Raw genomic sequence first — 14,943 nt, forward strand, 5'->3', positions numbered from 1 at the left:
TTTTTCCAGTTCAGTTGCTCTGTACATCCAATAACACATCCATTTTGACAAACAAAGAAATCACATCCTGGGGTACCTTTTCTTCTTCCTTTCTGCTATAGTAACTTGCAGATTATTTACGTCCTAGAGTTACTTATTCCAACTTATTTCTACTTACTGATGATGAATTCAGCAGCTAACATCACTTCGTTTTCCTCTTTCTCCACAGATTGTATTAACGGTAATGGTAAAGATTATCGTGGCACAATAGCAAAAACTGGAAAGGGCAGGACTTGCCAAGAATGGAGCTCTCAGACACCTCATAGCCACAACTATTTCACTCCCGTGACTCATCCAAGAGCAGGCCTGGATAAAAATGTAAACAGCTGTTCATGCCGTTGCTCTCACTGAGCATTTTTTCTTTCCTCCTTGACCTCTCAGCAAACTTTTCATGCTGAGTCTTTATASACCAGTTTCAGTATAGCTGGAGGTCATCACATCACAGACTTACAATGGTTGTGGAGAGGGAAAGATGCATTGCACAKAGCACCTAGGATGCTGGTATTTTAAGCACTGAGGTTTACCGTGGCATCAATGCTTACAGACAAGCAGTGCAAAAGAGACCCTAGAGTGCTTATCTGGTTTCTGCAAACATCAGAGCTTCTGCTGTTTGTCACAAAATGAGCAGGGTTCTGGCAGATTCTCAGAGCTGAYCTGGTTTGCTCTCACTGACTTTAGTGGAAGGAAGAATGATTAGGCCAACACTAACTGCTTACTAAAGCAAACCCCACGCTATGTCAAACTCTACTTCTCATGAGGCCTTAAAAAGCACTAGAGCTAGGCTGACTCTTAGTGGCTGAAGAARATACGAATTTATTACATTTCTCTAATTTCATCTAGTGGTTTTGAGATGGAGGAAACAAAGAATTTTGTGGTTAGCGGAAGTAGAAAGCATTTAACAGAAAGGCAGTGGAAAAGTAGTTGGGGAAAATATTTCATAGCTTTAGATTAACATTTTTTAAAAACATACTACAGTAGAATTCTTTATTCTGTGTAATATTTGGAGTCTTCATTCTCTGTTTTTTGTAATTATTCCAGTATTGCAGGAATCCTGATGGAGATGTAAATGGTCTTTGGTGCTTCACAACAGACCCAGAAAAAAAATGGGAGTACTGTGAAGTCCCACGCTGCTGTAATTATCCTTAAAACATTTCTGTCCTCACTTTCTACAGTCTGCTATGATAGTTACAAGAGGTATTCAATCCAACCAACAAAAGTTAGTAGCTTTAGATTTGAATTTAGGTTTGCATGGAAGTTTGTCACAGCCAGGTGCCTGTAATAGCCAGTGAAAGTTTAGTTAACCCAGGACTAGGAATCATCTATATGATTTTGTAGATAACAATTCATGTGTCCTTTATCAATAGTGAAGCTAAGCACTCAGAGCTGCTAGGTGAAGTCAAAATATTCAGTAAAGCTGCACAGAGGTGCTCATTCCCTGAAGCCTTCAAGCACAGGAGAGGATTTACTTGATGTTCATGCCAGTCTTTCTGTTCACTTTGTGGCAGAACTAGCACTTCTAGAACCTGCTCACATATGTTTTCTGTTATTGGAGAACACCAGAGACATCATGATTATCCTTTTCATCTTATGTTGAAATAATTTTTATTCTGATCTGGATATTAAGTAATCTGTCCCTAGGCATTTTGCCTTTCCTTTATGGTGGGGAGTGGATTTGGTCCTGGATATTTTATATAGGTTTCCTTAATTTCTTCCTTCTATTTTGGGATATTATTTGGCATACCGTGCATGTGTAGTTCTCATGTAAAAATTCAACAGTAAAAGAATTTTTGGCTTCCCAGGCAATGAGTCAGTAAGAAGTGTAATGTACTGGGAGTGCTGCTTGGCGTATTTGCCAATCATGTCATTGGATTTGCTCTTCCCTGCCTTGTCTGAATGTTGGCAAATATTTTTGATATATCTGGCAGTGAGATGAAAAGTCTATTTTTCATCTTATATATTAACTGTACTACAATAACATATGGAATCCAAGTTCCTGCTCTGTTTGACAGTGTAGCAGTATAAAACCGCAGAGGTCTCTCTCCCAGTAGTGTAAAATCTTCATGTTGGCCACCTAATGTGTTCCTCTAAACAGCAATTATGACCATATGTATTAAGACTGCCAGCCAGACCTAAGACCTACACAGACAAAAAAAATAAAGAGTAGTATACAAAAACACATACCACAGCTGTAAAAAGCTCTTCTCCCTGGAGTTGCTGTGATGAATCTTTACTTCTGAGATCTGATTTCTTTTCAAAGCGGCCTTTGAATATTAGATTTTTAATTTCAAGTGTACAGGATCTTTAAAAGTCTCTTGCCTTTTGTCTTTGATTTCTTTATTAATTGTCTCTTACTGGAACTAACAAATTTCATGTTCATAGCAACATATGCAGCTCTGGAAAGAGTTACTTGGGTCCTTTCTCAGAACCCAAGCTCCATCTATTTAAAAAAATTCAGAGGTATTTGGACTAACAAGAAAACAAAGTGAGCAATATGAAGACAAAAATGTAATATTTTGTGTCGAGGAGATAGTGACTCAATTTTATTTACAACAATTTACAGACYGGTTTAAATTCAATCAAGGTGCAGCCTGTAATTTGAGGAATTTAGAGAGTTATTACATATAATTGATCTGGGCAAGAAACTCCTATACTTCCTTTCATTCTCTTTTCCCTTCAGCTTTCCACCCAGATGTTCTTTTTTTTTCTGGCTCATCGTAGTTTTACTTCTATTAGCTGGTCACAGGCATCCAAATACTAGAAATAGCTGACAATTTTTGCCAATGTCTGTYCATGTCAAAAGTGATATATTAACTCCAGCTTAAAGTGCTTATGGTAATAATGATAGAATGGAGTTCAAAAGGTGCTTGTTGTTTCTTTACCCTTAGTTTGTGTTAACCTGCTTAAAGAACAAAAGCCTAAAGAGGACATAGGCTTATTCCTTTCTCTTTTCATCTCATTACCTTGTGAAAGGCATTACAGAACTGCTTTCCGATTCATTGTGGCTTTCTTTTCTCCTGTAGCTTCTTCTCACTCTGACTGTGGAAAATTCCCGATGAGAAGAGCCTGTGAGCCATATGGCATGTGCTATGCAGCTCCAGGGTCTTGGCCTTGGCACGTCAGTCTGAGGACAAGGTATTGATATTCCAGACCGCATCACCATCTGTGAGCAGCAGGGTTTCATAAGGAACAGATGTTAGAAAGAGACTTGGACAAAGCAGTACATGTGCTTCTGGAGACTGGCCTTGGTGTCTATATAAAATACCCTAAAATGTATTTTTTTTAACATAATGTCAACAGATAGTGACTATTGAGTGGTTATCCCAAAACTCTCCAGTTTCTCCTAAATCTCTAGAGGGCAGACTTGAACTGCAGACCTTGAGTATGTTTTAATACACTGAAATGGGGAAGGAATATGAGGACATGAGGATAAGGAGAGTTAACTGCAGCCTGAAGTGGGGGAGTTAAATGCAGGTATGGAGCTGCCAACCTGCAGTGTGTACAAATGGATTTTACTTATCCCTTTTTATATGATATCCAATCTGGTTCAAATGTAAACTGATCTTGAGACTGCTCTAATCATGTTAGAGGCCATATGAAAGTCATTATCTCTCAACAGAAAAACACCATTATGCACTGTGTTTTCATAGCCATGTGAGAATGACTGAACAGAGGATGTAGAACTGCTAACAGAAAGGTTTATGATTTTTTTTGTAGAGTTTTTGACAGTCACCATAATAAATATTATCCCCCCAAAAGGTAAAAGTCTATAACAAGGCATAAGTGACATACTTATTTAGAGAACTGGTATAAGCCAGCACCCCCAAAATCAGCTGGATGTAGCCTTTTGCTAGTTGTTCAGGGAAAATCTGTTACATCATAAATGAAATTATTAGGAAATATCACTATTTTTATTATATTCCCAGAAGCAATAGTGCTCTGTTGAACTGGAACATTGTTGCAAAACTTCTGTCTGAGTATTAAACTTCTTTTCGTATGTCTCATGTTCTGGAGCAAATAAAGTTTGTCCCTTGAAAATCTGTATTTGATTTCTCATACCATTAATAAAATACACTATATGAATGATAAAGATTTGAATAAGGGGCATAGTGATAGCTTGCCAGTATTTCTTACTGTGCACAGCAGAGGTGATGGAGAATTGACTATGTAGTCCTAAATTAATCTGATTACTGTCTTCTCTATTCTAGTACTGATGTGCACTATTGTGTGGGCACTCTGATACATCCTCTGTGGGTTCTTACTGCAGCTCAGTGCTTTCAACAGTGAGTATATGTTAGAATAAGTAGCAGGTGTTTCCTACAGCTGGGTGAAAAGATCAACAGAGAAGCAAGATGTACTTCATAAGGCATTTCCTCTGCTGTTCCTGGAGGACAGTTGCTTGGCCTATCCAACATCTGCAAAGTTCTTCCAGGTTAAAACATGCAAGGAGCAGCTCTAACATCTGAAGTGAGCAACTTTGTCCTGGGAAATCACTTAATAAATTAAAGGCATGTAACAATGATGGTTGATGACTGAAAAAGAAAATAATGTCTCTTGCTAAATTCTAGTGACAGTCCAGAAGAGTCTCTATAAGAGCAAAGATATCCCATAGTTTAGTTGCCTTACTACACAGTTAATGACATTAAAAACATAGTAGCATTGGCATTTTGTTTTTGCAATCCAATATCCAGTGTCACAGTTTTCTTTTCTTTGTATTGCTTTTAAAAGTTTTGGTTTAACTGCTTCACCTCCTTGCTCTTCCTGGTCATTTTTTTGGTAATCTAAGGAGAAATGAACTTTCTCCTTTGAGGCTGGCTAGAGCAAAAATTGTGTCAATTGTGTCTTACATCAAGAAATTTGCACCTGCTTATTATACGCTCCCAACCTACTTCTTTTCTGTCTTGCTTGCTAGCAAGTAGATCCATGTCCTACTGCTCCTGCCTTTGTCAAACTACAGCACAATCACCATGGAGACAACTTCTCTCATCTACCCTCTCCCTTTCTGAAAAGCAGTTGTGCTGGTGCTAATTATACTTGGAAAAGTAGCAGCTGACTCACTGGGCTTTAGGAGCTGTGAACACTGTAAGAAGGTGCCTCATTATTTGCAGCCCATGGGATTTTCCATAGTAATTAAAATCAAACCGTTAAAAAAAATTCCCCCTCCTCCCCAAGATTAAGGTGGATATTTATTGTCAAAAGCAGCATCTTGGCCCATCTTGTGAAATACAGTTCTCCATGGATATCACCAAATGTTGTAAGTAAGTGTGAAATTCCTGATTATACATATGGATATATAACCTTGCCGCTGTCATTTCTTACAGGTCATCAGATCCTTCTTCCTATAGGGTCTTTCTGGGGCTACAGAACCTGAAGGCAGCAGAGCCATCTTTGCAAATCCGTAGTGTTCAGAAATTATTCAGGGAACCCAGTGGAGCAGACATTGCCTTGCTGAAGATGAGCAGGTACAATTTCAACCCAGGTTCTCCCCTTTAATGTTTTTATTGCGAAGGCATGAATTAGCTTTGTCTGGATTTGGCTCTGAGAGCTGGTTGTGAGTGGTGTAGACAAATGTGAGTCCCTTTGAGCATTAGATTAGTCATCTATTTAAGGGCAAACTGAGCTCCCCTCCTTCTGAGTGACCTCACTGGCAGAACCCATGTGAGCAACTTACCCAGCTTAGGAAAGTCAAGGACCAGTTAGGATGGGAGGGATTGCAGTGGAGGATTCCCACTCACTGGTCACTAAGCAGCAGCTCCATTGAAGCAGGGAGGGAGGAAGCAAACCAAAACGGGATTGTGGCTGGAGCATCTTCTGCTCAGGAGCTCTTACTGCTCAGCCCTGAGTGTCCTGAGCCATGACTGCAGTACTGGCCGGGAGGGACCACAACTTCTGCGTGGAGCAAGTGGAAAGGTCTGGTTTCCTGGCAGTACTCATGACCACGCCACATGCTTGTTTTAGACTTAGCCCACATCTCAGTAAAACCAAGTCCTGCTTGTGATGCAGTGAAAATTCCTGTGCATGTTTGTAATTGCCTAAAGCCCTCCTCTGTGTCGTGCTTAGACATCGAAGCAGTCTACTCTGAAAACTAAGCGGTTATTTCAATCATATTTGTTCCCTTTGGAATGCTCCTACAACTTTTCTGCTCTCTCATGGGTTTCTCTATTGCTCTTATACTCACCACACATGGATTAAAGAACATGAAAAGATCATGTCTGACCTGAGAGGACATTTCCCTCTCACCATACTATTTTCAGCTTTAAAAAGCAACTTGAAAAAATTTTACTTAAATTTCAGCCCAGATTCTCTAGTGCTTGATTAATATTGCACAAGAACAATTCCCTCTGAGTTCAGATGAGTAGAAGAGCCCTATGGTCCATCTGTATTACTGTTGCTTTGGCATGTAACTGCTGCATCCGATCTCTCTTACATCAGTTGCTYTATGCACTTTTACTCTGCAGATACATGCATGCTCCAGCAGCACTGGAGTCAGTTTTGCATCAGCAGCACTCACCATTTGAACACATTCTACCCATATGAACATGTTACATGCCATAAGTAGCAGATGTGGACATCATACCCCTCAGTTTCTGGCTTAGATAAACTTTACTTGTTTTCAGCTGCATAAAGTTCCCCTTTACAATTGTCTTCAATTTTTTTTCCCAACTTTTCAACACCTGTTCTTGCAACAGATCACTGAAAAAATAGGATGTGAGAAGGATGGTTGCTACTCATATGCCTGCCTTTTGTGGCAATAAACAAGACATGTCAGGGAATGGATATGGGTCTGTGAAGATCTTGACTAAAATCATCCCAAAGGAGGACCACTAGCTTCAGTAGAGGAAAAATTGTAGTCCCAGGTGAATTATGTGCCATGCTCCTGAGCATCTCTCTGCTCTGTGGGACTTTATACTTCTACTTTAGTGTCCTATCATCCATATTCTGGTATTCAGGTATTCAGGTCTTATTCCTTGCTCTTCTGTCCACCTGCCTACACAAACATCAGAGGCTTCTGAGGAGTTGCCAGTTACCACTCTATGTTAGTTTGAAGCTCCTCAAAGTCCTATTTTCTGTGTGCCAATAGGCTTTCTGAGAGGTCATGTCTTAAGATAGGCCTGAAAAATTCTTGGTGTAGAATGGATGGAAATAAAGTTAACTTCTTAAAATTGSTAAAGCAGAAGCTACAAAGGCCAGCTACTCCAGTTCAAAAATGTTTTCTTGGCTTCATCACACTAGGCAAGGCAGAAAACAGAGATGCTGTGAGGACCATACTAGTGATGTAATACTCCAAAACTAGTGATACTAGCACCTGAGGTGCTAAATACAACCTTGAAAGGAAAGGCACTAAAGGAATAGCACTGAAAACACATCAGTCTGAGCTTTTGAATAATCTCACTTTAGCCTCCTATTGCCCATATATTTTCAGGAGTTCTTTCCGTAGAAGTGTGCTTTATTGAGAGGTGAGTAAACTAGTTTTGGAAGCTACAGAACTGATTTCCATCCACAAAGCGATAAGGRGTTATGTAGTATTAATTTCCTGGAACCATGTGAGAGTCAAGATTGGAAATCCCCATCTTGGACTTTAGAGAGCTGGAGAATAGAGTTCAAAATAGTGATGATGGCACTGGGGCTACTGTACCTTCAACACAGGAGCTGGTTAGCATTTCCTAACCTTCTGGACTCTTGCACTGATGTTTCTTTGCATTGCAGAGGCCTTCATTTCATGAGTCAGGAGCAGTTCCATCTGGTCTCTCATTCTCCTGAATCTTCATAGAACTCCTGGCCTTGGCATGGCCTAGTTAAAGAGGAATCTGCTARTTCTCTTTAATTGGACATTGGTTATAATGGAGATCCCACCAGCTAGCACGTCACATACTTTGAAAATCATTCTGGGCCTGAAAAGAAATGTACAAAGGCTCATTTTACCTTGCCCAACATGTGGAGTTCATTCAGTCCTTTTGCTGTCTTTCACAGTCAGGACTAACCTTCATAGGACTGGTCCTTGACATATCTTATTCGACATTTTGTTCAAACAAATGTTCACTGAACTGAAACCACTTGCACTCAGCTGACTTTTAGCATAATGTATCTTAAAAAAAAGACATTTAATCTTTTCATATCTACTGCCGAAAGCCAGTAAAAGATCAGCTAGGCCAAAGCAAAAATTGTTTCGCTGGATGTTTCACCGTATAAAATTCAGTCATGAAGTTGCTAGGGTGGAGACCCTGCTCCAAGGGAACACATGAGCATAAGCAATGCCTTTGACCTCTCTACACAACATTTTCATCCTCTGCAGAACTGCTTCCCAAGACCCCATTCACTCAGCATCTATTCCTACACCACTGCTGACACCTCTAGGCATGGTACTGCAATAGGAAACAGTTGTACTTTTGCCTTTATTCTTTTGGGGACTCTAGGGTGCTTGACTTAGTTATATACAGCGTGAAATCATCCACAATGTAATTGTATAGACATGTAACCAGAGGAGAGAGGAATTTTCAGCAGCTTTAGTTGTGTCGGTTTATTTACTCATTCATCCATATTTCCCTGCTCCTGTGAAGTCCCTGTAAATGTCAATGACATCTGAGACAGGGAAAACTAGAGAGAAGTCAGGTTCCCACTACCTACAAGGGGTGCTAGCATTGGGCTTGGCCTTGTGCATATTCCTACAAGTGCTGCTTGGGTAACAAGAGGTCAACTCTCTAGCACTAGGCTGCAAATACACTCACACTGTGACTGCCCACAAACACATCTCAGAGACTTTCTATTGCTGGTAAGTAACCTCTTTTTCACTAATGACCAAGAACCAACTTAGAAATATTTATATGGTTTTAAGGTACAATCTTCTCCTCCTCTCTCCCCAACCTCCTCCTTTCTTTAAAAAGTCTAGTGAGTATAAGGAATAAACAAGCCGATGATGTAAGGATCTTTTTATTTTTCTCTGCTTGTTTTCCAGTCCTGTAATACTCACTGACCATGTGAAACCAGTTTGTTTGCCTGAAACAAGTCTGGTGGTGGAAAGAAACACAGTATGTTTTCTAACTGCCTGGGGAAAAACAAGAGGTAAAATGTATTCAGTGTAGTTGAAAGCTTAGGAGAGTTCTCAAATCTTGTTCCATAATATAAATACTCAATGAAATTGAAAAAAAAATATTTAAGATTTAAGTAAGTCAAATGTCATCAGGCAACATTATTCTTTCTATTTATTTCACTTAGAGTTTTATTTTTCTTCCTCATCAGTCATATAAACTGAATTCATTAAACAAGTAAAAAGAAAGAGGAGTATGAAACTTAAGACTTTTATCATCTTTTATTTCTATTTTAGTCTTTCCTCAGCTAAGAAATACACAGTATACACTGTACTTGTATAAATAAGGGCGATATTCAAATAATGACCTTCTGACCTTCAGATAGACAAATTTTAAACATCTGAGTGAAGTTTGTACCTGGCTACCTGTAGTCTAAACCTCACTGTCTTCAGAGACTTCTGTGGAGACCTGCATTCTTGCCACAGAGACAGGGTATATGGGTAAGCCTCATCTCCAAGGCCTTGCATTGAAACAAGACCATGTCCCTGAAAACATGGTACCTTTGAGTCAGCCTTTGCTCGCGTCTAGCTACCTTTGTGGCACCGGCAAAGTGAGCACAAGCTGAAGACTTTTAATGTCACTAAAGCCCTTATCTGAATTTTGTTCACAGTCTAGCCTTAAAAAGTGATCTAAGTGGTTTCCTGCTGCCTGGTTCTCTCTCCACCAGTGCTTGGGTTGGCACATACCTCAGCCCTTTTTGACCTGTCCTTGTCATAGCAGGAGACTATTTCTTATCCCTGCAGGTTCCAACAGGAATGCTGGTGCCTAGCATCATTTAGTTTCTGCTCCCACAAATGTGCATTTGCACCCATTGAACCAAACACAAGGGTTGTTCTTCCCATTCCATTTGCAGGACAGCACCTTATGAAGACCCCAGTTTTAGAAGCAAGCCAATAGACCCTTCTTTGTATGTGTATCCCATAACTAAAACAAAAAAAAATCTGAATAGAATGTGCCCTTGTCTCTGAGTCTCACAGTAATTTTTCTCTCATTCTTGTGTCATTTAGCTACAAAATTGATGCTACTCAAATAATACTTAAGAGTAGTAGTCATTATAACATTAGTGCAACTCATGAGGATTATGAAGAACCACTTTTCTTCATAGTAAACAGTGTTTACTGACTTTCCACTCATCTTTTCTCTTCCTTACTTGCTTTTTTTTTCTATGTAGGCTGCCTCAAGGTGGCAGAGGCTTCCTATCTTCCAGTCAATCATTGTCAGAATACAGTACAGACTAGATTTCTTCTGGAATTGCATTAGGGTAGAAAGTCAATAGAACATTTCCAGGTCTAAGGGGGGAAGAGATCGGTCCTGAATACTAAGCATCTGCTTTTCATTTATTTTGTAACACTTTGTAAAGGAGAATAATCATTGCTCTCTCTGCTCTAGAGTGGAAACAATCCAAGTTTAGACAAGCTAAAAGATTTAACCAAGTAGTTAAGGACCTCAAAGTCTATAGCAGAGTTGGGGACAGATCTCAGTCTTTTCATTTCTCAGACTTCATTGTGTCACAGTGGATACCATTTATAACTGTTTTGTTTTCTTGGTTGTTTGCAAAGGTACTGATGGAGACAATAGATTAAAAGACATTGAGTTCCCTGTGCTTGAAAATAGAGTATGCAATCGCCCCGAATTTCTGAATGGAAGTGTCAAAAATCATGAATTTTGTGGTGGACTTACTTTTGGAAGCATAGATTACTGTGAGGTAAGGACAATCTAGTTTTGAGCACAAACGAATCAAAAGATAATTTGTACTGTCAAAGCTCAGAAATAGCTTCAGCAAATCAAGACTTCCACATGAAGTATACATATGTAGAGTCATACATAACATCTTCTCTTCATTCACATGGTCAATTAGAACAGCAGGTAAATTGTGTAGGACATTTTCTCTTTTTGTTTATAACTACATGCTGACATATTCCACTCATAGTAGCCCAGTGTTGTGAATATCACATCCCACCTGAAATAAAGCCTATGGTATACTACCTGGACTTTCCTTTGCTCCTCGAGAAAGAGGGGAAACTACTGAAATGTTTACAGTGCCCATAGTTATATAGTTGTACCACTTTATCTTATCGTTATTTTGCTAATGCTTCAAGTGTTTCTAGTTTTCCAGTTTTCACAAACACATGAATATATTTTAAAATGTTGTTTTATTTTCTTAATGGCAGGGATCATATTGGAAACTTCTCAATAAAAAGCTGGTAATTACTCAGACAGAGGCAGAAAGCAAATGCTGGTCTGTGTGAGCAGATATTCAGGACTGCTAGCGCAAATGATATTTTTGAGAGCATAGACAATGCATTGATAGGTGTACAAATCACTGGACAGATGCATTTGCACCCTGCCACATCTGGATTTTAAGAAACACYATTTTAACAGTTATATTCATTTTTTTCAGTATCAAGTAGGTCAGAGGATGTGAAAAATTAAGAAACTTCCTTCTGATGTGTGCTTGGCCTTGCAGTCATCTGACGGTATTCCCACATCAGTGACTCGTACTTGAGTCTCTCTTCAGATCAGAATGGCCTGTACGCTTGGAGATAGCTTTTTTCCCAACTCTACCATCTGCTCTGATAAAAAATTCTCCCTTTCKCTACAGCTCTTGCTTCAGCTATATTTTGAGGCCTTCAGAATTGAGACCACAACATTATTCCTGCTAATATTTTGCTGTTTGCATGTCCAGTGCCATCACCAGAGGAGTCACTTTCTCCTCTCTTCTATTCCCTAGGCTGATGCTGGAGGACCTCTGGTTTGCCGAGATAAAGACAAATTTGTCCAATATGGAGTCACTTCTTGGGGACTAGACTGTACTCAGCCATCGAAGCCTACTGTTTTTGTCCAGATTTCTAGTTTTGTTTCATGGATCAAGAATGTAATGGTTGCCCACTGAATCTGGATGCAAGCTGGCTTTTCTGGGAAAACAGTCTGTGTCAGAGAAATAGCTTTCCAAGTATGGTTTTAACATTGAGATAATTCATAAGAATCTTAAATAAATATCATTACTGGCAGAGAATGAGCAGTTATTGTGAAGCAACAGCCAAGCTGACCAATTATTAATGTYGTTAATGTGTCTGTGTTCTGCATCGGTAAGTAAGTCAACCATGCTGTGGCAACAGTGGCAGATGTCAGGTTCCTACTACAACTCTCTCTYTTGAGACGTGCTCCAACTCATGGAAGTGACTTCCTTTTCTGTTTGAACAGCCCCCTTTCTCCTGTGTGTATGCAAGCAATTGACCCTTYTGTATATATAAAGTCTTCCTACAAACCTGTGCAAGAAACTTTCCTCCAAATCAGGCATGTGCCTGTTCCCCTCATTGGCATCTGCCCTCTTTCTGCCACTGCTCCTGGAGAAGGGAAGTAACAGAGCAAGCTTCTGCTGTGGCACAAGAGAGGCCAGGCAAGACTGTGACCTGCAGAGCTGGACAAAAGCATGGTGGRCTTGCTCCTCCTTGGGGCTAATTCCCCTAGTTTTACCACCCAAGCTAAGCTTTGTGCTGAGCTGCATGGGTAGGAAAAAGAGGTTAGAGTTTTGTACGAGAAAAACAGCCATCAACTCCAATGGGCAAAGCAGTGAGCCTGATGGGCTCTGGTACAGTTAACATATTTYTGAGATATTTATACTAAAATTCTGTTGTACTGTCTGGCACCATCAGTTCACCCCTGACATTGAATCTGGGAAGTAAAATAAACTGCCTTTCTCAGTTTGTTGCCAGAAGAAGCAAGGATGCCTCAGAGCGATAGAAAGCAGGACAAGGGAAGCCGGGTGCTGGGATGCCAGACCTTGCCCAGTCAGGCTTGGCAACTTGCACTTCTGTGTGCTGAGGCAGGGTGGTGGAGAAAAAAAAAAGGCATCCCTGTGTTGATCAAGCTTCACAGAGCCATGGAAATGGGCCCAACAGGTTCACAGAGCTATGGATGAGGACTGCTACTGTCACTGTCAAGAACATCTGGGTTAGAGAAAGGCTATTCAAACCCTACCACAGTGACCAAAGGAAATTGCTGAGTGAGACATGTTCCAGTGGCATCAGAAATCAACAGAAACCCACCTGTGCCAYTGACTTTCAGTCAGTCACTGGAGTGAGCTCCAGCATTTTCAATTGCTATTCTGATTTTCTGTGTATTGCTTAAAAACTTACCGCTTAAAAACAAAAATACTAATCTGATAACATTAAARTGTATACCTCATAATGAATCTGTAATCTGAACAAAGATTTCTGTATTTTCTAGTTGCATGCCTGTTTTAAAGTGTATTATAGATCCATATCTAGTATTTAAGTACTTCATTCAAACACTTTATTAACACCATCATTATCATTATTATTACAAGAACTCTATAGAGATCAGGCTTTACCAACCAATTTATGGATTAAAAAAAAAGAGTTAAAAAAGTATTTAAAGACTCCCTACCCATTCCTTGACCTGCTCTATCTTTATGGTTTCTATAGATGTCCCACTCAGCAGTTTCCTTTGGTCATCATGGTACTATTTGAATAGCCTTTCTCTACCCTAGTCTTTGCTGACAGCATCTTCTTCCAGGATTCCTTCAAGATCCTGAAAAATGTCTCCATCTCYGAGCTCCTGTTCTTCCATCCAGTCTGCCCTTGGCTATATACTCCCTCCATGGCCATAGGAAGACATCACCTTTTTAAAGGACATGGCCCTTAGTATGCGGTTTCTAAAACTATCACAGATCTCTGTTGTCTGACCAAGAGGAGTTAAGAGATGGTGGTGGCTCCCTTCCATACTTCCCTGTGTGATGGTCAGCTSAACGTGTTACAGGCCTTTACAAGGGAACATGTTTCAGGCTGAGACCACTTCTGCAGCTTGTCATTYGCCTCTGCTGGGAGATATCTATCATTACTACACCACTGTTGTGAGACATAGTTGGACAATGACTTGAAGTGGTGCACCCAGAAACAGTTCCTTTTTCTCTGTCACCACTATAATTCAACAGGCAGTCTCTGCTTGCAAGAGGCAGAATATTCACTGCTTCCCTCCCTAGTTCTCTCAAAATGCATTTAGCAAACTTGTATACTGTTACAGTTGGTTTAGTACAATGCTTCCTTGAGCATATGAAAGGCTCAAGGAAACTGCTGCTTTTGTACTATTCCTTCAAAAACATARATTCTTTGCAATAATTGACTGGGTGTGGAAATTGGTCTTACCTGTGTCTCTTGGTGCTTGTAAGTCATTTCTCAGCGCCTATAGGCATTACCTGATGGGAAGTTCAGGTATTTGATATCATCTTTTGCTGATATATGTTGAACTGTTCCAGCTGTTGTTCTGCCTCCCTGAGCAATGACTTTGCCTGTAAAGATTTTGTATGTTTTTTCTGCCATTCATAGATCACAGTATCACAGATGGATGCAGCTGCACATCCCACAGGGTACCAAGATCCTGTGCATTTGTCACTGAAATATTGCTGCTTTTTCATGCAGGATAAAGGTTATTGTTCTTAACTTCGAGGTTTAAAAAAGGCCGTTCTCCCATGATGTTCTTGTCAGAGAACAGTATTGACCTAAGACKGGTTAGATTTGGGGTGATTGTTGATGTAGCTCTCCCTTAACACTCTAACAAATGTAACAATTTTCATGTGACATTTGAAGTCATGTTTCAGAAATCCATGCAATCCATTACAACYAGCAATACAGCCTATTGCTACAGGGCTTCTTTAGGAGCTAAAGACTCTTCAGCCTTCACTTTACAGTATCCTCTGGATCTTCTTTGACTTGGTTCTGCAGGTATTTGAATTCACTCCTGGTGTCTTTCTTTTTGGATAACATTACTGTAGGTGTCTGAGAGCACACTCTGTTTTTTT

The 14,943-nt window shown here is 39.9% G+C and overlaps 1 protein-coding gene across 4 annotated transcripts in view; it reads left to right on the top strand.

The window, feature by feature from the left end:
* Nucleotides 1–12,015, top strand: part of LOC146594480 (plasminogen-like) — a 29,689-nt gene extending 17,674 nt beyond the window's left edge. For all 4 annotated transcript variants that reach the window (XM_085307418.1, XM_085307419.1, XM_085307420.1 and 1 more), the window contains exons 12-19: nucleotides 209–357; nucleotides 1,078–1,171; nucleotides 3,060–3,171; nucleotides 4,245–4,319; nucleotides 5,358–5,498; nucleotides 8,990–9,096; nucleotides 10,682–10,827; nucleotides 11,854–12,015. In XM_085307418.1, the coding sequence (XP_085163544.1) occupies nucleotides 209–357; nucleotides 1,078–1,171; nucleotides 3,060–3,171; nucleotides 4,245–4,319; nucleotides 5,358–5,498; nucleotides 8,990–9,096; nucleotides 10,682–10,827; nucleotides 11,854–12,015 (986 nt within the window). The remainder of the gene's footprint in view (nucleotides 1–208; nucleotides 358–1,077; nucleotides 1,172–3,059; nucleotides 3,172–4,244; nucleotides 4,320–5,357; nucleotides 5,499–8,989; nucleotides 9,097–10,681; nucleotides 10,828–11,853) is intronic.
* The last annotated feature ends 2,928 nt before the right edge of the window (nucleotides 12,016–14,943 follow it).

Source organism: Rhea americana, unplaced genomic scaffold, assembly GCF_003343005.1.
Source record: "Rhea americana isolate MKP2758 unplaced genomic scaffold, rheAme1 scaffold_258, whole genome shotgun sequence".
In the NCBI taxonomy this organism is placed as follows: Eukaryota; Metazoa; Chordata; class Aves; order Rheiformes; family Rheidae; genus Rhea; species Rhea americana.